This window comes from Sycon ciliatum, chromosome 8 (genome assembly GCF_964019385.1).
Source record: "Sycon ciliatum chromosome 8, ocSycCili1.1, whole genome shotgun sequence".
Taxonomy (NCBI): domain Eukaryota; kingdom Metazoa; phylum Porifera; class Calcarea; order Leucosolenida; family Sycettidae; genus Sycon; species Sycon ciliatum.
Window position 1 is genome coordinate 21,876,992 of NC_088650.1, and position 27,233 is coordinate 21,904,224.

At 46.5% G+C, this 27,233-nt stretch overlaps 2 protein-coding genes across 6 annotated transcripts in view; both read right to left on the reverse strand.

The window, feature by feature from the left end:
• The window catches only part of LOC135823293 (putative cyclin-dependent serine/threonine-protein kinase DDB_G0272797/DDB_G0274007), a 28,202-nt gene extending 27,483 nt beyond the window's left edge, over positions 1–719 (reverse strand). For 4 of the 5 annotated variants that reach the window (XM_065336153.1, XM_065336152.1, XM_065336151.1 and 1 more), the window contains exon 1: positions 467–697. The gene's annotated coding sequence lies outside the window, so the exon portion shown is untranslated. Of the gene's footprint in view, positions 1–466 lie in introns of all 5 variants that reach the window. The other variant, XM_065336150.1, reaches the window with a different exon arrangement.
• Positions 720–2,038: 1,319 nt separating this feature from the next.
• On the reverse strand, positions 2,039–25,891 carry LOC135822318 (mortality factor 4-like protein 1). Its single transcript, XM_065335060.1, has 11 exons — positions 25,673–25,891; positions 23,990–24,057; positions 21,283–21,366; positions 20,368–20,441; positions 17,070–17,128; positions 15,883–15,990; positions 13,952–14,037; positions 8,132–8,228; positions 6,209–6,278; positions 5,581–5,665; positions 2,039–3,920 (listed from the first exon to the last, which is right to left on the reverse strand). Exons 1-11 carry the CDS (start codon positions 25,742–25,744, stop codon positions 3,836–3,838), a joined length of 888 nt encoding a protein of 295 aa, XP_065191132.1. The 5' UTR covers positions 25,745–25,891; the 3' UTR covers positions 2,039–3,835.
• Between the last annotated feature and the right edge of the window lie 1,342 nt (positions 25,892–27,233).

Genomic DNA, 27,233 nt, shown 5'->3' on the forward strand with positions numbered 1-27,233 from the left:
GCGAGGAAGCAGCCACTCCACAAGGTGCTGCAGGCACCCCCCAGTGCTCTAATAAGTGAACATGTTCGTCCTGCTAGGCTGCTACTACTTAGTACTAGTACTAGCACTAATTAGAAAACAGAATACCTTTTTTTTTTAATTGTTAAATCAGAATCCAATGGAACTGCTTTACATTCTTCACGTAATGTCGTTTACCTTCTACGTTTGCGGACTTTGATCGTTCGCCTTGTTCTCTAAAATGTCCGATTTCCGGCACTAAATTCGCCTTTCTGTTTTCCTGCGTTTTGAGCAGGCTTTTTGGTTGTTTTTCTGCCGGATAATCTGACCCGGCTGGCCTGCATGCGCCAGGTACACTCTGACCGGGCTGTGTTGAATGTCTAGAGCAGGCCCTGAGTAGTATCCACCCAACAAGCCCGGAACTACAAAACACTATGCCTTGGAGAATAGGATTTACTTATAAGCTTACCAGCTAGCTGGTAGTCGCAGTTGGGCTCAGCAATACTACCAGATGAGCGGCAATTTTCCAATGCTGGTGGCCACGACACCGCCTGGCTAAGCCTGGCGTTGTTCCTACCTAATCACCGCTGCTGCGTTGGCCACTAACAGGTACTTACCAAACTTGGCCGGGACGTCGACGGCTCGCATCATATCACAAGCGGACACAGCAACATTCAAGCAGGAAGCAGCTAGCGACGAGCAGTTGCTGAGTTGGGTCGTGGTAGTGACTTCTCCTTGCTGTCCCCTAGGCCCTGCAGTGCTGCACAGGCTGCAGGCCCTCGTCCCTCGCCGCAATATTTTCATGTCCATGAATCATGAAGGTCAACATCAACCGGTTGCTAACGTTACGCGTTCTGCGCGTAACTCTGTTAAAAAAAGTCGTGTACTTTTTGTAGATCTAGACTATGAGTATGACTAGTATGAGTATGACTATGTCATCGTTGTTGTTGTCTGAACATGATTGTACAATCATGAATGTCATGCATAGCCTTTGGCTTTGTGGAACAGACTACAATCATGTAGATCTACCATGCATGATGCACCCGGCCCACACTCTGCCTTGTACAACACTTCAGTATATTTTTATAGTGAAAAAGAGAGCGAGCTCCTGTGTGGGGAGCAAACCCTTTCCTAAAAAAGAGAGGACCAAGGGTTTACAAGATATCCATTGTTTGTATCCTACACTGACAATAATAAGCAAGATACTGGTGAGTCAAAACGTACATGTTAACAGTTAGGCTGAGTTAGCACAACATTGACTGCTGTGATGCTGACATTGGACAACCTGATGCTTTGCTAGCTGCATCAAGACAAACAATTCGCAAACCACGACTCCCTGTCGCAAACCAACAGCCTTCCAACTTGGAAGGTTCACTTGAAGTTATGAAAAAACGTAAGAAAAAGGAAGGTGCGCTTCAGTATATGCACAACCTCCGGGCAGCTAGCTGCTTCGAGCTGCTCGATCCATGCACATGCACACAAGAATTCAAGAGAGCAGTCAACCGATAATCAAGAGATCTTGCGGTTGATTTACAGTAGGTGCCGCCTGAACCTTTGACCGGGCTCAAGCCAGTCAAGTGGTTTGTATAAGAAATACACAGGCATATACATGTACTTATAAAATACATACTGAGTCCGAGGTGTTTACGAGAAATAAAAAACCGACACAAAACCCGAGGCGAAGCCGAGGGTTTTGTGGAGGTTTTTTATAATTCGAGTAAACACGAGGACGAAGTATGTATTTTATTTAAATTATACTTATAAAAACCGATTTTCGTTTTGGACTTATCTCTTGTTCTCATCTACCCCTAAAAAGAGGTTTTTTATACAGGTTTTTTATAGCCGGCAGGTTTTTTATACAGGTTTTTTATAGCCACCAGGTTTTTTATACAGGTGTGTATGAAGTATAGAAACTTCTAACCCTACACGACAATCAATGGAGGTTTTTATAAGTATAATTTAAACCTAAATATAACAGTACCACACATGCACACACGGCCATGCTTTGCACTGATCAACCGACAAGAAGAATACAACCGCGTGTGGAATTGGACACAAAGTCCAGAGCAAGTCAAAGCAAGGGACCAGCATATACGAACAAGATTGATGAGGTATCATAAATCAGAAGAATAAAACAGTAAATAAAACAGTAAATAAAACACAACTTTGTTGGTGTCATGTGCTAAGATAATCAGAATGAAGCCAAACAAAAACAAAACACTACACCAGCAGCGTAAGCACGAGCGAGGCTTACGAAAACAAGGAACACGTACTCATCTAGTAACGTTATAATATCATTCTGTACTTGAAGTAGTTTGAAGCGCGCGAAGGGGAGGGGGGGGGGGGGGGGCTAGGGAACACAATGAAGGCATGATCTATTATTTTATTATCCCATACTCAATTTAGGCCAGGTGAAATAGGGCGGCTGCAAGGCGAAGCTGTTACATAATCAATGCCTTCTAAGGAGTATTAAAGTACTGGCAAGCGGCATGTATGGCCAAGCTAATATGACAGAAAGAAAATGAGCAGGGCAGTGGATAAGAGTAATACAATAGCATGTACAAGCAAGGATGAGTCATAGTCACGCTGTGCTGGAGCTCAGTGGAGCCTCTCATCAAGACACACACAAGCACATGAAACAAAAACAAAACGCAAACCGTGTGGAATAAAAAAGATAAAAAGTTGCCTGCAATAGTTGTTACATATACTACTTGCAGATCAGGGAGAAAAGAGCACTTGCATCCGCTCTTAGACGCATACCTCTACATACCAACAAACAGTAGCACACACACACACTTTCTTTCTCTCACACGCGTGCACACACACACACACACACACACACACACGGGGCCAGCACCACACGCACAGTCTACATGTACATGACAAAGCATCAATGAGATCTAAACACTGTAAACAGGGAAAGCAGTGGCAGTATGACCACATGGCAGTATGACCACATTGCAGTATGACCACATGGCAGTATGACCACATGGCAGTATGACCACATGGCAGTATGACCACATGGCAGTATGACCACATTGCAGTATGACCACATGGCAGTATGACCACATGGCAGTATGACCACATGGCAGTATGACCACAGGTAGCGCCTAGTACAACCATGAGCAGAGGTAGAGCAGAGAAGTATAACACTCAAACATACCACTGTATGCTACCACTGTTCTACTCATAGCCCCCTGAGAGAGAGAGGGAGATGGAGAGAGAGAGAGAGAGAGAGAGAGAGAGAGAGAGAGAGAGAGAGAGAGAGAGAGAGAGAGAGAGAGAGAGAGTAGGACGATGAGTATACGGTTGTGCCTGTGGGTGTAAACATGCTTGGAAAACTCAGCGCATCGCAAGAGAAGACACATCAGCAGTTAAGAGGAGGGGACACATTTCCTCCAGCTTTGGTACTGCCGCAGTGGAGCATTGCAGCTAGCCGGCATACATGCCAACAAATGCATACAGAGTGTCCTTCACACGGCTGCTGTGCATGTAACACAATGAGCATGTCACCAGCATCATGAGCAGTGTCACCCAAAAAGTCGCCAGGCAAGACCAAAGTATGGATAACACGAACACCGGTCTCAGCATCGCCAGTACTGCAGTAGCACAAGGCGACAACTGCACAATACGACTATTGTATGTTAGTCGAACACTCAACGGCTATACAATGAAATAAGGCATACTCGCCGCTACCGCCACCGCAGCACATCATGCCAGTAGTTTGGCTGCTGTCCACGCATATCTATGTCCATTGCCATCACGTCAACATGCCCAGCAGAAGTAGTAGTAGAGACAGTGATGACTAGAGATGAACGTCAAAGCAGTACTGCCCTTCTCATGACAGGCGACGGTGATACTCTGGTGGTGGAGCATGGTAGTTATCAGAAGACAGGTATTTCTGGCTATTCTCACTCAAATATCTGCAAGAAAAAAAACACACAGACCAGACACAGGCTCATGCACACCCACCCACCCACCCACCCACCCCCCCCCCCCCCACACACACACACACATACACCTTCCCTTCCTTCGCCCACTGCCACAATTGGCTATGTGTCCCCAAACGGGGCGACTTGAAGGAGTGCTGTCTTCGGGACACAGCATGAGGCCCTGCGAGTCCGGCGGGACGTGAACGGCTGTTTCATTGTTTGTTTTTTGCTTTTGCGGAGCGACGGGAGGTCAATTTTCTTTTCTTCCTGCAACAAATGTTTTGGTTTTTTTGAAATTTTGAAGCCGTATTCACGTCGCCGTCGGACTCAACAAGAATCCTCACATTCCAGGTTCCCAGAGACAGCACGAACCTCCGAGCGGCTGGTGCATGCTGCGAGCTAAGCTCTGAGCGAGGGTTTGCAACTCCTCCGCGCTCAGGCGGACGAGGGTCAGCGCGAGTCGTCATATCCGAGGTGACCATGTTGTCGACGCTGAATTGTCCTCGTCCGCGGCAGCAGGATGAAGGCTGCCTCGATCAGCACAGCTGCTCTACTTACTGTGAGTCTACAACTCAGCCCGTGGAAGAAAACTCATAAAAAAACCAGCTCAAAAATCTCCTTCCACTCACCTCCAGCACAAAACATAAATACACACACACCTCAGACCTCAGACATGCCCATCGCGGGAGCGATGATAGCGAACAGCTATGTTTTAGACATAGCAACTTGTGCTGGGATTACACCATCCAACAGCTTGCAAGGCTGATGAATTGACCGCCACTATTTTTAGCCTGGTATCCACCACACAGCTGTTTGAAGTGACTTTTTCTGGCCAGTGAATCCCTATTTTTCATTTTTCCATTTTTTTTCTTTTTCTACACACACACCACACCACATACTCCGGCATACACTGGCTGTTGGTAACCACCCACACACATACACACACACACACACACACACACACACACACACACACACACACACACACACACACACACACACACACATACACACGCACACACACACATGCACACACACATGCACACAATGTACATCTGGTTTGTGCTACTAGAGTATGCCCAACTCATCTACAGTTGTGGCAAGTGAAATCCAACACTTGGCATAAGGGACTGCACCATGCAGTCTGCAGCCCCTGCAGCCCTGCATACGTACAGTACATGTGTTACATACAACTACTTTATCTGTCTGATAACAAAACTCGTACTCATCACAGTCAAGGTTCAAAAGGTGCTGGCAAAAATAAATGGGGATTGGATACCAATACTCCTTATGTGTACCATATTTGTGAACTGTGTGTATCTACGCTGTGACCTTTCGATCAGTTTGGGATGCATACGGCTCTATAGTACAAATTAGGTGCAGTGCATTACATCACTGATGTCCATTTGTGGCGCTGTCCCCTATGGCAAGTGTCGGATTTCACTTGCCACAACTGTAGATAGGAGATGTTCCCAGTCATCTGGCATGCCTAGATCAGGTCCATGCACTGCGTACCATTGGTCCCAGGACCGAACTTCTAAATGTACATTGTATTGCTACACCAACGAACATCTACAAACTCCACTTCTTTGCCAGCTGTCTGCTGTTGTAAATCTAACAGATGGCATGGCCAAGCAGCACATGAACTCACCCAAGGATAGCGTGGATATGTGGAAGAAGAAGATTACAACTCTGCTCCTCCAACCCAGTGTAGGATAACACTGAACCAAGACGTACTGGACGGGGGGCGACAAGAACACAATCATAGCAACAGCAATCAACTCACACAACAACTTAGATGATACTACAAATTCACAAAACAGATACATCAGGAAGACAGGTTAGTCTAAGTTACTGCAAGCTAAAACATAGTACAGTGGACTCCTGATTATAACAAACACCATTGTGCAGGAGAATTAGTTCTTTATAACCAAAGTTCGTATTAACAGAAACGCAGTCAAACGGGGACATGGACAATGGTTCGCTATATCACATAATTCGCTATATGCGAGTTTGTTATAAGTGGAGTCGACTGTATGTCAGAAGTAAAGTGAATGGTGACTGGTTGAATGGTGAAAGAAGAACTAAACCAAGATTTTCTCATCAACGTTAGGTGATCTATCAGTATAAGAATTCTGCTACTAGAATCAATTCAGGCACTGTACACACCGGGTACCACGAACAGCACAGATCACAGGTGAGCGGCAGAGGCCGACCCCCCCCCCCCCCCCCACACACATGCATGCGCATAATTCCTCCAACAATAAATCCCTTCTCACCAAACAATCGTAGTAGATGCTCCACTCCATAGATCTCAGACACCGACAGTTCACTGTGATCCAGTACAAGCTAGGGAGGCACATACATGATTGTACATATGCATGTTGTTGTTGTTGTTGTTGTTGTTGTTGTTGTTGTTGTTTTACTTAGTATTTTACTCAGGCAATCCCCACAGACTAGAAGTCTTTTTACAGCCCCCCCCCCCCCCCCCCCTCGCCCTCTCCCCTTACAGCTGGGTTACAGAAGCACTAGTGAGGCTCCCACCACTACGTGGTTGAAAGTACAGCAGAGCTCCTTTACCCTGGCATATTGGGACCAGGCACTGCCCGTAACTAGGAACTGTCAGTAATTCAGAACATACATACTGATTGCATGCAAGTGAACAATTCGTATGCCAATCAATAGTTTTCGTGCTGTTTTTTTTTTTAAACTTGATTTGCTGTTATTGAAAAGCCCATTTGGTGACTCAAGAGGGGATTAGCAAGGTCCCCGGAACTGGAGAGTCCAGGCTAGAGGACTTGTACTGTACATAGTAGATACCCTACGGTCATCTATTGCCGAGGGGAACGCATGCACCAGATACGCTGTATGAAAGCCGTTACTTCATAACTGGTTGATTGGCCTATGAAAGCCCGGTTTAGGCCAATCAACCAGTTATGAAGTAACGCTATATCGCAACATTTCATTCCCGTGGCACACGCATAAACTGTTTTGGACGGGCCTCACCCAACTGGGTACTACGTGCTACTACCGCGAATGTGGAGGACCGTGCCCGGTTGGATGTCGTTGCCAATGGTTTGTGGGGCAGTCGAACACTTATTGATATACGAGTTTTTAACCCTCACTGACGCTCAAATTGATCTGCACTGCATACTACAAGTATTATGTATCAGCGACACGGAAGGAAAAAAGAGAAGGCACTAGTATGAGGGGAGCGCGAGGCAGGTTGAGCAAGCCTCGCTTGTTCCGGCGATCATGTCAACCAGTGGCGGGATGGGTCTGGCGTCAACGGCACTCTACAAACACATTGCTCATCTGTTGGCTGAGAAGAGGGGCGAGCACTACTCACATGTTATGCCCTTCGTTAGTTGCAGGATTTCCTTCAGCCTTCTGAAATCATGTACCATGTGCATTCGCAGTCGTAGGCGTATCAATTTTGGTTTGAAATTGGAACCCTCCTGCTGAGGCCACGCTGCTTTAGCAGTGGCGGAGGTTCGCTTGCCGACGTAACCGTCGGACACCATCATGAACAATGGACTGACCAAGTATTCACTTGTCCTGCCTTTCTAAATAACATGAGTTTAACGCACATGCTCTTGGTTTAGTTTTTGGCTTTTCTTTTAAGCTGTGGAGTTACTTGTTTCGAACTAAAAAAAACAAACAAAAAAAAACAATAAAAAACTACGTACTACTAACCTCACCCGGGTACTAACCTCACCCAACCAGGTATTAACCTCACCCAACCAGGTATTAACCTCACCCGACCGGGTACTACACTCACCTGACTGGGTATAATTATGTACTAACGTCACCAAACCGTTATCAGCAGGCTGATCTTCAGTGCCCAATGTTAGTGTACACGACATACGTGTACCGTAAAGTACCGTTGACCCTCCCCTGCTCTAATTTCCGCCCCCTGTAGAATTTCTGCCTGTGAAGCGACGTCGGCGTATACAACGAAATACGATGTTGAACCGACGCATGTACTGCTGTACACAATATGTTCGAGTGCAATATGAAAATGTGCTCAATCCAGCATGCCAGGTCTGATCTTCTGCCATTTTGTACATTGTACTGCACTTGAACGACTTGATCTAATTCCCGTCCCTGGCTGAAAAACCAGCTGGGAAGCGACATGGCCTGGGGAGGGGGGGGGGGGGTGTTAACGGTACTTTACGGTACATGCACATGATATAACTAACCTGAGCATACTGAGCACGTTCAAACTTGTAGAGTAGCTGTGGGCCAAGTAGAACATTGAAGTACTCCACGATACCAGCACATACTTCACTGGCAATGCTGAAACAACACACACACACACACACACACACACACACACCACACACACGCACGCACGCACACACACACACACACACACACACACACACACACACACACACACACACACACACACACGTGTGCACAATACTATTGAAGAAGAGCAGTACAGTAGCACATAAGGCCATAGTAAAAATTATCTTTGATTCTCAAGTACGCGCGCACCGATTTTCGGCGGCGCAACGACGATTTTTTTTAATTCTATGCATGCATGTGCGCACATTGGCCGGAAGGCCATGCATGATGTACAAATACGGCTGCACTGTACAGTCCTGGCATGCTGTGTACTAGTACACACTGCACTGTACAGTCCTGGCATGCTGTGTATTAGTACACACTGCACTGTTTGTATACAGATACATGTACATGGCAGTGTTAGTGAGACTTGACAAGTGTGCATGCAGTGCTAGTGAGACTCGACAAGTGTGCATGCAGTGCAGCACTAAGCGTGTGCATGCAGTGCAGCACTAAGCGTGTGCATGCAGTGCAGCACTAAGCGTGTGCCAGCGAAGTGCAAGTGGATCCGAGTTCACATCCGGAGCAAGCTCACGTGTAGGTGTGATCATGTTGCACGCGCAGCAGGTCCGATTTCAATTCTTCGACTCGATCGAGTGTCGCGAAACGGACTGGCTTTGTGCTACGTGTATACGACGGGCCACTTTTGTATCTCGCGTACTGTTGCGTGCCCTGGGGCGTGCCAGAAGCATTCGGGTCAAGGAGAATCTTGCCGCATGACCGCTTTTGCTTCCTGGTCTCTTCCTTTTCAAGTAGTTTCTGCTCAAGACTCGAAGTGGGAGTGTAGTTGACTTTCAGCTTCTAGCCGGAATGGTCTGGTGATGGAGACGGACGACCTTTGCCGCTGCGGTGCGGTGACTTGTGTGAAAAGTGTTGTCGTTTCGCTACGGGTGACTGGCAGCGGGAAATGTTCGGAGTTGACGAAGGGTTTTGTTGTGAAGAAGTTGTGCGGGCAACTGTCGGTGGCGGACGCTCGTCTGTCCGTACTCGTAACCGAACATGCTGAGGAACCCTTCTCAGTTCACATCGGAAAGTCGGTGAACGATGCCAATCCTCAGAGATGCTCTCCCGACGACGCTATCGCGCTGACGCTCGGAGACATCATCGACACTTACGAGAAGCCGTTGTACTTGTCCTACCTCGTCGCGGCGCCTGCTGGGGCTCCTGTCCAGCCGCAGGTTTCGGCATTCGATAGGATGATGGCAGCGTCGGAGCAGCAATGCTGGCCAGACGTTCCGTCGCATGGGATCAACGGTAAACTTGATCTCCAGTTCGACATTGTCGCGTGGCTGAAGGGCGTGGGAATCGGTTGGCGCACGGAGCAGTTGGAGAGCCATGGAGTGCCGTTCGTCTCTCTTCTGAGCAAACTTCTGTGGTACCTCGATCCGCACAGCAAAACGCTGAAAGGTAGAGCATGTGCTGTGCCGGAGCTCTTTCATCAATTCCTTGGGTACAACAAGCCCGAGAAGCATGGCCACACAGCACAGAAATTGTCCCGAAGCACACTGCACAGCACGGGTTAAAGGGCAAGCTAGAGCAGTGCAGTCTACAGCTTTGGATGCAGAAGACATCAGTGAAGGAACTGTCCAGTGCTGTGACGGAACTTGTTGGAAAACTGGAAAAGTACTGCATCTACTTGGAAGAACACGTGAAGACCACTGCTACCAATCAGTCACACCTGGTGCCTGTTCGTAACCAGGACGATGCTTGCGCCACGATGGTTCTCAAGCCAACACCCATTCTTCTTCCTCAGCACACCGCAACGTACACCAGCCTGCTGAGTAAGCTTAGATCTGCCGATCTGTACGAGGCTGTGTTTGTCAATGATTTTGAAGCTTCTGCTAGTGTTGGTGCACGCATGTACCGGAAGCATCTTTGTGACGTCATGCCGTTCCCGGTGAGGAAGTTCGTGTACAGAAGTGGTCACAACGTTGGTGATTTCCTCTTCATCTGGAAAATTGATCCTTCATTCAGTTCTGATAATGAGCTGCTGAAGAGCAACAAGTGCATTTCACAAATGAAGAAAGACCTACCGATCTTTCATACTCGCTCGATGTGTCGTCAATTTTCAAAGAAGGCTGGCCGCATCTGCAACCTGAAGCCTGCCCAGATCCGTGCCCTCTACAGAGAACTCACAGGTACAGACGTTGACGATCTTGTTTTGATGTGTGTGTGTGTGTGTGTGTGTGTGTGTGTGTGTGTGTGTGTGTGTGTGTGTGTGTGTGTATGTATGTCTGTGTGTATGTCTGTGTGCCTGTGTGACATGTTGAGAATAGCTTGTGTGTCTGACGTATGAGCTCATACTTGAAAGTGCAACTGTGTAGATTTCTCACTGTGTGCATGCGTGACACTATGCTCATCTTCTGTCATCTGATTGAAAATTGTCTCACTGTATGTGTGCATCTATGTCTCTGTGATGTTGTTTTGTGCTCAGCTGGCATACAGATGATGCAAGTGCGGCGGATAGTGCCGCCACGGAAGCTGTCGACAATCGGATACGGTTTGTGATGAACAGCGAGGATGCCGATCTGGTACCGTATGGGACTTGAGAGAGCTCAATTCCGGCCGCCCAGAGCAGAACCAGATCTTCTAGGAAGAGTGCCGCCGGTACTTGGAGGAGACTGTCCAAACTGCAGTGGATGACCGTCGCCACAGCCCCCTGATGCACATGGTGTCAGCGATGTCCGCTTCCGACCTCCACAGGATTGTCTCGCAGCGTCTTCCGGAAGATGTGAAGAAGCCATCAGTGAAGTGGCTACTCCTTCAGTTCGCTCCAAAGGACCCCACATGCAAGCGAGCCATTCATCACACTGGTGCTCTGAATGTCCGCTTTGCCATCCAGTCACGGCAATGGAGATTCCCACACCCTGACGACCACTATGCGGCAGCACTATACAAGTATCTCCGTGGAATGGCAATCAAATTCCGTGACCATGTGACCATGGTGGCAGTCGACAACAAACACCATTGCAAAGTTAGTGCGCCTGGCTACCCACTTGCAGCTGTGGAGCGGGGCAAGCGAGTTCTTGTTGCAGTGGGGAAGACGTTCGCAGTCGGCGATCACGACTTTGCAGCCTGGTCCCATCGGTAGCCCTGGTGTGCGACGTACCGGAGGACATTGGTGGAACATTCTTCGTCGGACAGGTGAATGTTGGCGTCAAAGATGCTGCTTTTGAAGCAAGCTCACCACTGCGCCACGCAACAGAGTCATCATCACTGATAGCGATGCGCAACCTCGCCAAGCCGATGCTGTTCCTGTACAGCGATGGTGGTCCAGACCACCGTGTAACCTACTTGTCCACCAAGCTCTCCCTGATAGCGTTGTTCCTCAAGAATGACCTGGACTGCCTGGTGGCTGTGCACACTCCACCGCACAAGTCAACAGCTGGAGGAATCCAGTGGAGAGAGCTATGAGTCTCCTGAACCTGGCTATGCAGTCAATGGGGCTGATGAGATCCAGCTGCGAGGAGAGGTTCGAGAAGGTCTTGAAGTCGTGCAACTCTCTGTCACAGATCCGTGCTGCTGCGGAAAAGGACGCAGGGCTGACGGCTGCAATGCTTGATGCTATGCAACAGCCCAAGTCCCTCCTATCGGCGCTGTTTTCACGGCTGCAGCTGAAAGGTACGCCCTTCGGCACATTTGAGAGCGCAAGTGATGCAGAGATGCAGGGCATGTTCGAGCTGCTGAAGACCATCGACCCTCTCACCACGCCTGATGACCAACAGCAAACAGTCCTACGGCACCGTCCTGGTTTGCAGCGCTTCCTCGACCATTGCTGTCAGAGCCGCTGGTACTCCTTCTCGATCAAGAAGTGCGGCGAGGAAACATGCAGCATTTGCAAGCCACGCTGTCTGCCTAATGAGCTGTTTGAGACCCTCCACCACATCCCCGATCCCATCCCAGATGAATCTGGTGAGCACTACCGGCCATTTGAAGAAGTGTATGGCCAGAGGACCACGGAGCAGCACCGTTCTTCCCTTGCCAACGGCAAGCAGCAGCATGGCATTCCGTTTACGCCATCAGCCCAGACAGCAAAGAATGTCATGAGGACTGTTGCGTGCTCCGAGTGTGATCGTCCACGGGTCCTCTACTCAGAGCGGAAGCTGAAGGCTCAGGATGTCATTGCGCTGGATGCGATGCTGGCTATGCTGTTCTCTTGTGGCGCATCTATCCAAGACTTGGCTGGTGATACATCTGCTGACGCCAACGTTGCATCATGTGTGTATGTTCGGGGAAACCTGACATGCACGCAGGCATTGGAAATGCCCTACTACTCGGCCGGCTGCTTCCCAGTCGTCTGCATTCAGTGTGGTGGGTCCGACAATGTGCTGCACGGAGACGGAGTCGAGCACATGCCTACATGCCCTGATTGCCTTGCAAGCAAGCCGCATATTGGCAAGCGCAAGAAGTCGCAGGTTGGTGCCATCAGCGCAGCAAAGAAGGCGAAGAAAGCGGCTCCATCCACAGAGCCTCAAGCACCCTAGAAAGAGGCAACGTGAAATACACCGAACATGTTGATCAAAATTTAATGTGATTGCTTGACTGCTGTACTTGAAGTGTGATATAAACATAGAGAAAACGGTCAATGCGAAAGGCATGAATCAGGGAGTAGTAAAATACCGGTATTGTTCTACTCCCTGGCCTGAATATATGAACATGTGACCATGTACATACACTCGGACGTCTCTTATCCGGGCACCTTGGGACCGGGCACTGCCCGTATCTCAGATTTGCCCGTATCTCAGAATGACTCATCTACCATGTATGATATCATTTTTTGAAGAAGTTTATTTGGCACGTATTGCACATGTTGAGGATACAAAAGGAACCCATTGATAAAAATGTGGGGATTACATAGGCTGGCAGTGAAACATAAGCACTTCCACATACGGAAAAAAGTTCAAAAAACCCAAATTCGACGCATTTGTGCTATAGGAACTCAAGCTGAAGGTGCCCGGTAGAGAGACGTGCCCGTGTCTGAGGCGTCCGGATATGAGGGGTTTGAGTGTATGTGTGACCCTATCTTTGGAAAAAAATAATAAATCGCTCGCTCGCACCGATTTTCACAGGCTCATGACCTGAGAATCAACTTTATTTTTTACCATGGCCTAAATAGAAAACATTACCACCCCGAGGCCATACACTGGATAAAGACTAAGTGGCTGACATGACGCAACCTACACTTCCAGCCAATCAAATCAACGCAGCCAATTCTTATTTGACCAAATGGCTTTGTGCGACAAGAAAAAATGTGCGGCTTCTAGCATCCTTATCAGTACTACGCCTACGGTACACAGTGACACGGCATATGGTCCTTATGCACGTTGTACCGATGTATGAAGTTCTGTACTAGGGCCGTAGGTGTGTACATACCCGGTTGGGTGTTCATTGTGTGCTATACATGCACACTTGACCAATTTCACCTCAGTATCAATGAAAATCAATCGCTTTTCCAGCCGCATCACTTTGGATAGAGAACTAACGACTCGCTAGATCTTTGTCGGAAAAGGGTTTCGTATGAAATACCTTCAGGGCCCATTTCTTAGTGGGAATAACAGTAAACAGAATATGGTCCTGCACATTCAACACCTGACCGGTTCTACAGGATTCTACGAGACTCTACGAGATTTCGGGTATCTGTAAAACCTGCATAAGGCTTATTGTCTTACCCATGTCTCTTTCTGTCTGACTCAATTGTTTTCTTAAAGTCTGCTAGAAATGTGCTGACAGTACATTTACTGGGTAGCTCCAAAAGCTGTGCACAAACACATCAATAGAAAAAAGCACATTTCTGCAAAGAAATCCCCTGAATACTATTTCAACACAATAAAAGAAAAGCTGACAGGATCGCTTTTCTAAATTCTACGTTTTGCGACTATTCAGGAAGGGTAGTTATTACTGGTAGTAGTAGCTCATTACTTCAACTTTCCAATCTTGGGAGTCAGAGTAGTCCATGTTTTTCCAATCTTGGGAGTCAGAGTAGTCCATGTTTTTTAACTAGCCATGATAGCTCTACAAAGCTCTACCACCCTACCGCATCAGAACCTGACAGGAATTGGTAGAGTACGTGGCTTGTAAGGCTGCAACCACACTAGGTTAGTACTAGGTATAAAATCACGTACAAACGGCGTTACAGTAGAAATCGTCTTGGCAACGGGCAAGAAATGCAAAACGCGCTTTGTAGGTTTTCAGCAACCAGCGCACCCCTGTAGAAAGCCACGTTTGCCGTTATCGCGTTCCATCTCCTGTTCGCAGCTAGCTGGTCGTCGTAAAGAATCAGTCTTTTGTTTGTTTTTGAACTCAATTTGCCGTTCTCGGCCTTTGTGCTCCTCAGTGATCAAGTACGGGGCTGAGAGTAGTTTCTTCTGAAACTCCTCCGAGTTGGACTGTTCTTTTGTGCCGTAGCTGTGACGTTTGTGCATTTTCCATAGACCATGCAATCTCGTTCTCAGGATGAGCAGTCCACAATAAACGTCTGACGGTCTCTGGTACGACTCAGCACGAAGTAGGCGATGAGGAGAATGTGTGCTCTTGTAAACAATTGCTCGAATTGCTGCATCTGCTGCATCACCATTTTCCAAGCATCGTTGTGAGCTGCAAGGATAACTGTAATCCTTGGCAGTGCCCATAGAGCGACAGTGCATTGTCTCTGGAAGAAGGGAGGCATAGCCACAACAAATCGCAACTCCAGTAGTGCAAGTTCACGACACAAAGCAGAACAAACTACTCTAGACGCAATGTTTGCAACGACAAGGCCAGGTGAAATCTTCTTCATAAACTTGTTTCTGAATTTTCTGGTGTTTTCCAGCGTGTATACGCTTTGGTACGACAACGTCACGTGCTGGTCGCGTGAAAACGTCATCTATGCAGACCGAAAAGTGCAGTGTGGTTGCGTACCAACTTGTACTGAAATATGCACGAAATTGTGTACTGTGATTTTCACGTAGTGTGGTTGCAGCCTAAGATTTTCATCATGAAAAGGAGTTCTAAATCTACCTGTAGTACCAAAACTCGTTGAGTTGATCACCATGATCATACAGCCAACAAACATTGATTTTGTACATACATGCAGTTAGGTTACACGCTTTTTTTAGTTTGACAACATACCGTAAAAGTCCGTAAATAAGTACCTGCCCGAAAGAAATACCCCCTTCATTCTTTTGGTTCTGTCTGTTGAAGTCAAGTCAAGCCCGATAAATATACTGCCCGAAATAAGTACCGGTACGATTCGCACATGCAGCACGTAGCGTGTCCATCGACATGAAAATGACTTCTCCACTACACACAAGTCAGGTCTGAAAGTTAGTTCGTGCCCGAAAGTCAGTACCCGCCCGAAAGTAAGTACGGGTGTGGTCACTAAATTCGAAAGTAAATACGTACTTATTTACGGACTTTTACGGTATTACAAGGTGGTGGAACACCATTGCACAATACATGAATACAATACAATACAGTGGAACACAGTAGAAAACAGAAGAACACAGAACAGCAGAGTGGAACATAGAACACAAAACAGCGTAGTAGAACAAATTAGAACATACAACGTACTACTGTAAATAGAACATAGCACAAAACAGCAAAGTAGAACACAGAACAGTACCTGTTTCTGCTTATTAACAAGGTCATTGTCATCCAGTAGCCATCTCTTCAGTGCATCGGGTACGGTTAGAACAATCTGATTGCTGGCACGTTTACTGGAACTGTCCTCCTACACAGATACATGAAGAAACAATGTCAACACCTAGTGTGGCAGAAGAGTTTGGGACGTTCTTGTTTATGTTGTGTATGAAAGACCTCAGATATTCTGTTTAGGCTCTTCTTACAAGTGAAGAGCTATTTCGATATACACAGTCAAATACAATGTAGGTACTGCCTAGCTAGGTACACTGTACTGGGTACACTGTACTGGGTATGAGTATGAGTAAGTTACCAAGGGTACCCGGTATAGAGGATAGCCAGGCTTACACATCTGCTGTCACGCTCAATGAATGCCCCCAGCCCCCCCCCCCCCCCCCCCCTCTCTCTGTCTCTCTCTGTCCCATCTATCTATCCATTGTACACAAGGTCAATACATTGAGACAAAACATGGTTGTACATGTGCCACCATACACATGATGGTGGTAAGAGAGAGCACACCATACACATGATGGTGGTAAGAGAGAGCACGCAGCTGTGCACACCACAACATGGCACTGTGGCGCACCTTAGTCGGAGCATGCGCGTGGATTGACAGTAATACGGATCAGAGGAATTCTAGTGAACTTGATTAAGACGTGGTAGAGCATGCTTTTCAGCCATGCATGAACCACATGTGAATCCACTACCGTGGACATGGAAATCCGGTCGAATGACCGAGGCCGGCGTCCTCAGTGCGAATACAGTAGAACGTTGCATGCACAGTGCACATGTTGATCGCATGCATACTGACGGCTGTATGGCCAGCGCCCTGGGGCTGCTTGAGCTGCGACTGGATTTCCATGTCCACGACAGTACATGTACTGTACTGAGCTGCACTGCACTGTAATGCACCGTACAACACTGTACTGCACAGGATAGGATGGTGCTTATGCATTACAGTGTTGAAACGTGTGACAAGCCGTAGATTCTACACCCGGCCAGATGTCACTATGCTCCAGTGTACAGGTAGTGTAGGCACTAGGCATGCAGGGACACGGGGCTCATACATGTAACACTCCACAACTGTATGACATCTAACACTCAACAAGGGTATGTGCTAGACAAGTGACACAGGGGAACTAGTCAGGGAAACACAGCATAGTGAATTACATCTGCTGTCATCATGGCATCACCACGTCGGCGCTTCCTTGTTGGCTCCACAACCTCAGCTACAAGACAGACAAACAGACGGACAGACGAACAGACAGACAGACAGATATACAACTCAGAAGAACCTTCCAAGTTGGAAGGCTGTTGGAGTGCGCATCCAAGATGTGCTAGAGCTGTTAGCCAGTTAGTTGTAGAACGTCAGTACCGTCGGTCAGTGTCGTGCAATGTTATCGCATGAGCTGATTGTTTAGTAACTGGTGGTGTTAGTGGACATTATAGTGTAACTTGTAGTTCCTTGGTCCTTTTTACTTTTTATAAGTTAAATAATCCTTGGCTCTCCATCCGAGTTCGAAAATGATTATAAAAGAATTTGAGAAGTTGATCACTACAGCCGGTATATTGCTATAGCCACCAACCTTATACAGTATAGGCGATACACACTGTACATCCATCAGTCGGTTTTAAACACAAGCACATGTAACTTTACGCAATTAGCATACCATCTAGGTAGAAGTATGCATCCTGTACCTAGTTGAAAGTGGGGGTTGTTGGTCTAAACTCACTACTACATGTGCTCCCCTCACAACTATCCAAGTACAGTCTACTGGCAACAAGTCAAGAGCACTTTTGCAATTCGGACTGCATGCACTTTTGTATATGTGCCGTAAACAGATTATGTGAGTCAAGCACTCGCGATAAGTCACACATTTTGTCTTCAAGATCAGGCGCGCGACTTATCGAGAGTAGACTGTATGGCATGAGCAAGGAATGAGGCGAAATCACACCTAAATTAGGTAACAGTACGCACTCGCGTGATACCACAAAAATGTGTACACACACGGGCGCACATGCACGCCCCCCACCCACCCATACATACATACATACATGCACACACACAACAGAGGCGAAAGGCTGTGTTAGCTGTAACTTAAAGTTTCACGCATCGAGCGATCATCAGACAGCAGCATTCACTATCGAATTCTCTACGAGCAGGCCTAGATATTTGATGCTAGTGTGGAAGTTAGTGCATATGTGCGAAGTGAAGACGTGGCATTGGGACAATGGTATTGAGTTGTTTTGTGAGAGTTAACGGATAAAGGTGAGAATAGAGGCGATAACAGGGCAGTGTTACCGAGTCATTAAAGGCGATAGCGACGGTAGCGCAAGACCACAGCAAGAGTGAAGAGGGAGAGAGAAAGCACCATGGCGCCAAACCTGGTGCAGGTTGCGCCATGTCGAAAAACTCACGTAACTGATGGTGAGAATCTGGACAAGTAATACTTGTTCTCGTGTCTGCATTTCGACACCAACTCCGACCTTTTATTGATGTTGACCGTTTTGTCTGCTTCCAGGATCTCCAGTTTCTCAGCAAGGCATAGGGGACACCGCTTGGTCGCGTTCGAGTAGGCCTGGGCCTTGGTGACGACGGCCCATTTCACAGAGTGCGGAGTGTTCTTCCGCTTGAGCTTCCATATGCACTTGGACAGCTCCGTGCTTTTTTCCATCCTCTCATGCCTCGTCGTGCTCATGTGGTTGTTGTATCTCTGTTTAAAGGGTGGTTCCGTTAGGCCGAGGTACTCGTGCCGCTGCTCTCTTCCGGTGTGCTGGACTGTTGCCTTGTACACGATGCATCGTACTTGGCAGTCGCCGTCCATTGGGCAGGTGCTTTTGTCTCGGCAGTTGCATCGTTTGTCGGGGACGTTCTTGTCCTGTGTTTGTCTCTTCCTTTGAACATGGTTGTTGTGGGATTTGACTATTGCGGACATATTCGGCATACATGAATAGCTAACTTTGACGTTGTTGCGGTTAAATATCTGACGCAATCGGCAGCCGTGAGGAAAGTGTGTGTCGAGGAGTCGGAGGAATTTGTGTGCGATGTCTGTGGCCACGTTCTTGCTAAAGGGTGGGTTGTACCAAGTGATGTTGCGCCGCCTATTTCTCTTTCTTCGTCCTGTCTCCTCCTTCCTCTCTTCCATGTACTCGACTCGTTCCACGTATCCACTCTCTCTGAGGGCATCGTTGTACGCTGGTGCCGATTCCTCAAATATGTGTCGGTCACTTGATATGTCTGTTAGTCGTCTGCTGATTGTCTTTGGCAATTGTTGGATGATGGCCGGTGGGTGATTGGAAAGTTGGTGGACATAGACGGGCTTGTTGTTCGGCTTCCGGTATGGTTGGTATTTCCCTGTTGACAAATCCGAACCCCGAATATGTCCGCAATAGTCAAATCCCACAACAACCATGTTCAAAGGAAGAGACAAACACAGGACAAGAACGTCCCCGACAAACGATGCAACTGCCGAGACAAAAGCACCTGCCCAATGGACGGCGACTGCCAAGTACGATGCATCGTGTACAAGGCAACAGTCCAGCACACCGGAAGAGAGCAGCGGCACGAGTACCTCGGCCTAACGGAACCACCCTTTAAACAGAGATACAACAACCACATGAGCACGACGAGGCATGAGAGGATGGAAAAAAGCACGGAGCTGTCCAAGTGCATATGGAAGCTCAAGCGGAAGAACACTCCGCACTCTGTGAAATGGGCCGTCGTCACCAAGGCCCAGGCCTACTCGAACGCGACCAAGCGGTGTCCCCTATGCCTTGCTGAGAAACTGGAGATCCTGGAAGCAGACAAAACGGTCAACATCAATAAAAGGTCGGAGTTGGTGTCGAAATGCAGACACGAGAACAAGTATTACTTGTCCAGATTCTCACCATCAGTTACGTGAGTTTTTCGACATGGCGCAACCTGCACCAGGTTTGGCGCCATGGTGCTTTCTCTCTCCCTCTTCACTCTTGCTGTGGTCTTGCGCTACCGTCGCTATCGCCTTTAATGACTCGGTAACACTGCCCTGTTATCGCCTCTATTCTCACCTTTATCCGTTAACTCTCACAAAACAACTCAATACCATTGTCCCAATGCCACGTCTTCACTTCGCACATATGCACTAACTTCCACACTAGCATCAAATATCTAGGCCTGCTCGTAGAGAATTCGATAGTGAATGCTGCTGTCTGATGATCGCTCGATGCGTGAAACTTTAAGTTACAGCTAACACAGCCTTTCGCCTCTGTTGTGTGTGTATACTGCTCTGTACATTCGTACATTGAGCACTCTACCTCGAGCTTCCAGGACCGGTCTTGTTTGTACATGCACACACATGTGCACGCACTCACACACACACACACACACACACACACACACACACACACACACACACACACACACACCACACACACATACACACACACGCAAAGAAGCTGCTCCATCTTCATGATAACACATCTCCCTTACCTTTCTTCAATTTCTCATGTTTATCACCAAGACCAGTACGATCAGGACCTCCACGTCGCTTTTTACTGCTCTTACTACACCGCAGAGAACACACAGTCACGACAGAGTCATCTTTTTACTGCTCTTACTACACCGCAGAGACACACAGTCACGACAGAGTCATCTTTTTACTGCTCTTACTACACCGCAGAGACACACAGTCACGACAGAGTCATGACACAATCAAACACCACATAGAGCTACAGTGAATTCAATAAATCCATCCCTGCTGCCTAGTGCCATAGCCATTGAAACTGGAAGCATTTTTTCAGAGAATTTTCCACTTCTTCTGTGATGGTCTTAGACAATCCCACCATGCCTTCCAGCAGGTTCAAGTGTTGTTTCCAAGCAGAACATGATAGGATAAATAACTGGTGAACTTCATACGGACGCAGTGAATGGGATTTTCGGCCCTTGACCACGTTACGGTGAGTTCTGGCCTACTCACCCCCATCGCCTGTTCTATTCGGATGTGATGAGCAAAGCTGCTAAGCCCAAAGGAATATTACAGTCGCCTAGACTCAGCTTCACCAATCCCTTTGCTACATTACAAGGCTAGCGTGAAACCCACATTGTTCTCTTAGTCTCTGCCTTGAAGCTGCTCAATTAGTAACAAGTGGCAGCAAGTGATACTACAATCATTACTGTTACCTACCTGTAGAACTACTTCTTGAAGTAATAAAGTGACAGTGGTGGTAAGTGAAATCAAACTCTATCATCACCGGAAAAACAGTTCCGGAAGTGATCAGTGTAGGTGGCACCTCTGCTATTATTCATGTCCAGAGATTGGATTTCATTTGCCACCACTATACATGTCCATGATAACAATGTAGACTGACAAAATCTCAATGTTTAATAATAATACTGTACAGGTACCTTTGCTGCTGCAGCTCTTTTTGCTTCTGCAGATTGGCATCATTGTACTTCAATACTCGATTCTCAGGCACCCACTCATCCCAGCTATTCAATCACACAGACACAGACACAGACACACACACAGACACAGACACACACACATACACATGTACACACACAAACACACACACACACACACACAGACATGTACAGATACACACACAGGGTTCGTAGCACAATCTATACACAAAATTTCAGGGGATTTCCAGGGGCATTTCAAGGGTATTCACAGATGTCATACAGTCGCTAGACACCACATATGCGTAGCCACACAGAGGTTCACTGATTCAGAATGTCAACAATCGAAGATTTGATCATCAATACAGTTGAACACCGATTATCCGACCACCTCTGGGCAGACAACTGTCAGGCGGTGTTCAGATAAGGCAAATGTTCCGGATAAGAAAACACACTGTAAATACATGTACATGTACATTGTAAATAGAATAGAGTGCTACTTTTCAAAATTTTCGTATTTTTTGAATGGCTCACTACATGCACAGTGCGTACTCTACGGCACGTGCGCCCAAAAAAACTGTTACGGAAAATCGAATGGTCGGATAGTCGATGTGCGGATAATCGATGTTCAACTGTACTACAAGTAGTAGAGCCACCGTCACCATCATGCTTCTCCATCGCTGAGTTCTTAGCGAATTAGCCAGTCTTTGTACGGGTCCAAAGACAACTAGCGATCGTTGAAAACACACTTGCCTTCCGGCATGGAGAACAAGTACACTCTGTAAAACTTCTTCGGCATTCAGAAAAAAACTGAAGACACTTTGTCTTGTTGAAGGTCAAAACAAACAAATAAAACGGAAAAGCAGTTGCAGTGGCGGATTCCAGTTTCGCTACAGTCAGGAACCGTCGTACCACAGTCGATAGTCGAGCGTACATGGCGATCAAAAAATACCGTAAAGAACTAAAGAGTCACGCGAGCTGCGCTGGCCGCTGAGGCCGTCGACTCACATGACCAGTACAGGTGACCGGATTGGCACTCGTAGATCTATGCATATCATGTACAGTCAGTCGCTGAGTACGGAGGTCTACCAGATCGCGTGATCTGGAAAACAAATTTCAGGGGATTCAAAGAACATTTTCTATAAAATACAAAATTTGAGGGGATTTCAGGGAATTCCCGGGGGAAGAAAAACTTTCAGGGTTTTCAAGGGTTTTTAAGGGTGCTACGCACCCTGCACACATACACGTACACATACGTACACATAAACATACACAAACATACATACATGTAGAATAAGAAAAGCAACGGATAAATAGAACTCATACTAAGGCCATGAAAGAAAACGTAACAGAGTCTGTGCTCGATGGAGATGGTATACGAGTTATTTGTAAAAGCACATCCTACACAACCAGCTATTAGGGAGGTTTCACTCTACGTAATTACGTATGAAAATCCGTATGTCGTACACGCCGGGGAGCGAGGGCAACTTTCATACGTAAATGTCTCTACGGATTTCCGTAGGAAAGCCGTTTCCTACGTTGGGTCCTCCGTAGGACTTTTTGAAATATTTTTTGCATTTTCCGGATTTATCCTTGGCAACGTTCAAGCCGCGCGAAAAACAAGGTACACACACCGTACACCACGTGCAAAATAAAATGGAAAACGCGGTTTCAGTTCGTGGTGCATGCGGTGGGCGCATGCAGCCAACGCGTCTCCAAAGCAACAAGGCATGTTTAGCAGTTGTGGAGAAATCACGTAGAGCGAAACCCAACAGCTCTGATTTTTACGTATGAAAATTACATGCAGTTCCTACGTTATTTTCATACGCAATTCTGTAGAGCGAAACCTCCCTAATATCATGGAAGGTCGGGTTCACGTGTCACATTCACGACTGGCCAAGATGAGCATGGCTGAATAGTGTCATTGCATGAAATGCCATGAATCTGCATTAGTTGTGCCTTGCTGCCCATGACAGAGCTAGCTGGTGGTCGTGACAGCCTGAGCGCTAAGCCCTACATGCCGGTCACAATATTATTTTGAACGCGACATGGCCACATGGTGCTGGAAGCTAGGACAGTCAGACAAAATCGGTCACACTACACATTGAAGTGTCCCATAAGTCACTGCTACGCGCGACGATACACGAGATGTACGGTAGTACAGTATCTTGGTTGAAGATCAGGGAAACACAAATGCGTGCATGCCATGCATGCACCGAGACATGCCACAAAGGCCTGGAGGTGCGTCTCGTGAGATTCTGAGCCGCAGTACTCGAGTCACCATAGAAATATGACGTCAAGGAGCCATCAAGGACGCAGTGTGCCGGATGTCTAAGGCTGCCGCCGGCCCGGCAATGCTGGTATTGTTGACCTGGCCATAGTAGCATGCTTACATCCTACACTACAAGAGCCAGGTACACCTCACAACTCCAGGCGTACCATTGTATGTATGCCTTGAGTCTATGCATACCAGTATGTATGCCTTGAATCTATGCAGACCTGTATAAGTACGTATGCCTTTAGCCTATGTACAGAAACTATCTCGACTATGTACATTGTACACAATACATGCTGGATTACCGGTATGCAGCAAGGCGTATGCACGATATGCTCAAATATCACCAAAACATCGGGATTCAATCATGTTCGCCAGACAGCATGTGAGGAGCATGCACAGTACATGTATTGACATTGCTCAGTGCTCACCCACCTCTTATTCCAGCCATTGTAATGAATCATATACTGCATAGCTTTGTCCTTCACCTGACCTCGAATACACTAAAGTCACACACAGACACATGCACACACAGACACACACACATGCACGCACATGCACAGACACACACGCATGCACACACACATACACACACACACACACACACGCATGCACACATACATGCACACATACATGCACACATACATACACACACACGCACAGACACACAGAGTTTTTGGAAATGGAAAATGTAATAAACAGTACAACTGTCATCCATCCCCAGTCCCCACACATGAAAAATATTTGCAGAGTACCTAGCTGATAAATCTCCTCTCAGCAATCATGAATGAAACAAGTCAATGCACTGAATCTAGCATACTGCAAACTCACCACAACAAACTATAGTTGTGGCATGGGAAATCAGGACCGATATACACATTGAGCACCATGAATCGCTATTGATGGCCTTGTGCGCAAGGCCGTGTCAGCTTCGGCGCTGCAAGTGTACATCGGTCCAGATTCTACTTGTCATAACTGTACATGATTGTAAGAATTCAAAATAACAGGGACGTTTTGCAACGCGAAAGTTCAAACTTTTGGCGGCGGTGATATTTTGCGACAATATAATTAATTAGGTGTGAGGTTTAGCTGCCACGGTATGCCCTTTTTCGTGAAAAAGAGCCAAGTCACGTGTGTGTTTTTGAATTTTAATAATACCGTACTCAAACACTCAGTCTCAAGCAGGGAGTAGTTACTACTACATGTTCTCGCCGGTTTCAAGTGCGCACTGAGCAAGAGAAAGCTACTTCCGCAAATCACTACAACTTCGCATCCAAGTTTACGAGGTTTCGAGCTTTGTTTCTGCACTCGTTCCCAGACTCGATTTTTCCTTCAAACTTCTGCGTTGCTAAACGTGCCTAATACGTGTACAGTGTAATAACAAGAGTGCATAAACAAGAGTATGCAACTGTGGTTATGGGTCAGTGCGCGGCGCGCTGCCTTCATTACGTAATTTGCCTTCATCACGCTCTGAAAGCATGCATTCAAACTCACAATTTCTCGTACGAGCCCATCCGGTTTTGCTCGATTCGTTCCAGTACCTACGCGATCTCTAACAATTTTGGCGCGTGAACTCCAGTTCCGTACAAAAGTTCATTTCAAACCAGAGGGAAAGTGTGGTGTTTAATTTTCCGCAGTGCGCGGGCTGCAGCTGAATGATGTAATGAAGGCAGTGCGCCGCGCATCTGGCCCATAGAAAAGAGATTACAGTTGAATACTCTTGTTTATGGACTCTTGGTAATAATAATAACTTTCCCGTTTTCAACTCCCTCAACCTTATGAATTTTTTTCTTATTGTCAGACTTTTCCCGTTTCGAACTCCCTGAAACTTATGAATAATAACAGTAATCCAAAATTGTTACTGGAATAGAGGCATTTGTATTATGGTCTCATTACTTGCCAGTAACTCTTCTGATCACATGGCCTCCAAATCGATACAAGGATACTGAAGCCGATGCTTCATTTGCTAGATTCACAGCATTGAATACTAAAATACTGCGCATTCTCAGCTACATGCACCACGCAAACTTAGGTGTGTGAAGTGATGACCTAAAAATTGTGTACTTCATAACTTTCCAATCTAGTTGACAGCAACAAATTTGCAATACTGTTATTTACCTTGGCTTCGTAGATCATTGGCCCGTGAAAGCACAAGACCTTCTCACCGTCACTAAACTTCTTCGGCGGCATGTTGTATTGTTAGCGTAAAACTCCGTTATGACACGTTCAAAGGTAAAATGAGATACTACAGCTTGCTTTGAAACCGTGCATGAAATGAGATGAATTTCATTGGCAGTTGTTATATCCATTCACTCGACTCTTTTCACACTCAGTCTTTGAGTTTTTGACTTTGAACTGATCAACTCTCTGCATGCCAGCAAGAGTACATAACCATGATAACCCCTGGGGTTATTTTGTACTCTTGATGCCAGGGCCTAGGGATCGGGAGTCGTATTTTACGACTCCGTGCTGCATGCATGCGCCTGATTGATTTCATAGGTACCTACAAAAAAATATGCATGCACGTTGCAATAAAGTACATGACGTCAGTACGAGATGATTATTTTGGCTATAAAAAAAAGCCAAATCACCTCGTACCAAGAGTCCATAAACGTTTATGGACTCTTGCTCGTACTGACTGTACGTACTTTATTGCAATTAATTATTATTTAAATGACGTTTTTTCAGCCACTTACTTAGCAAGCTACGTCCAAATAAATTGTTGCAAGTGGAAGTGCTATCCTACATGCCTGTTGTCTCAAAAAATGGGAATGATCCCACTTTGGAAAGTGTCTTGAATCATGTCCTACTTTCATAGTATTCTCAGGGTTCAAACAATTGGTGTGTCATTTTTTAACAAATTTGTAAAATGGCATCACAAATTGGGATATTCGGTCATCAATGTTCTTAAGTTGATAGATATCACTTCAAGGAATGCTAGTGGATGAAAATTAATCTGTCAACTGCATTGTATGCTGCCGCAAAGCCGTGTTTTTTGTATTTGTAACTGGTGGCTGTGTCATACGGTAGAATTGGATAGGTAGCATAGCATCGCAGCCATGTTTTCGTTCTCACAGAGTGTATTCCGTGACCTACTGTTAATCATTGTTGTCTTTAGTGATGGCAAGACGGCCTGACGTCGTCCAAAGGCCCTGCGGAAGCAATTCACTGCCCTCCTCGTCCATTCAGTGGCTTATTTTACACATTATACACAAAACAGCAAAGCACCCACCACTAGGTATACCGACGTGACAGGGAGAATTAAATTATATGCACCAAATTTTCTGGTCAATGTTGATCTACATGTACTATAAACTGGCTCTCATTTGCCACCACCCATGTTTCGATACTACCATCCGCTTTCACTAGTCCGCAAATCTATACGTGACCACATAGGGTACCCTGTAAAAAGGCCTTAGCCTAAGGCCTGTGGGGATTGCCCTATTCAAAAATTTTAAAATAATAATAATAATAACAAGAGTACTTATGTACTCTTGATAATAATAATAATAATCCGCGGAGCAGAGAAACAGCCAGAAGAAAAGCAAATTATTTACACATTTTAAAAAAAGCCAAATCACTTCGTACAGTCAGTACGACTCTACGAGTGTTTTTTTTGTTTTTTCATTGAATAAACTGCGGCCTCTTAGTCTTACTTAGTCTTAGCGCGAACAAAACA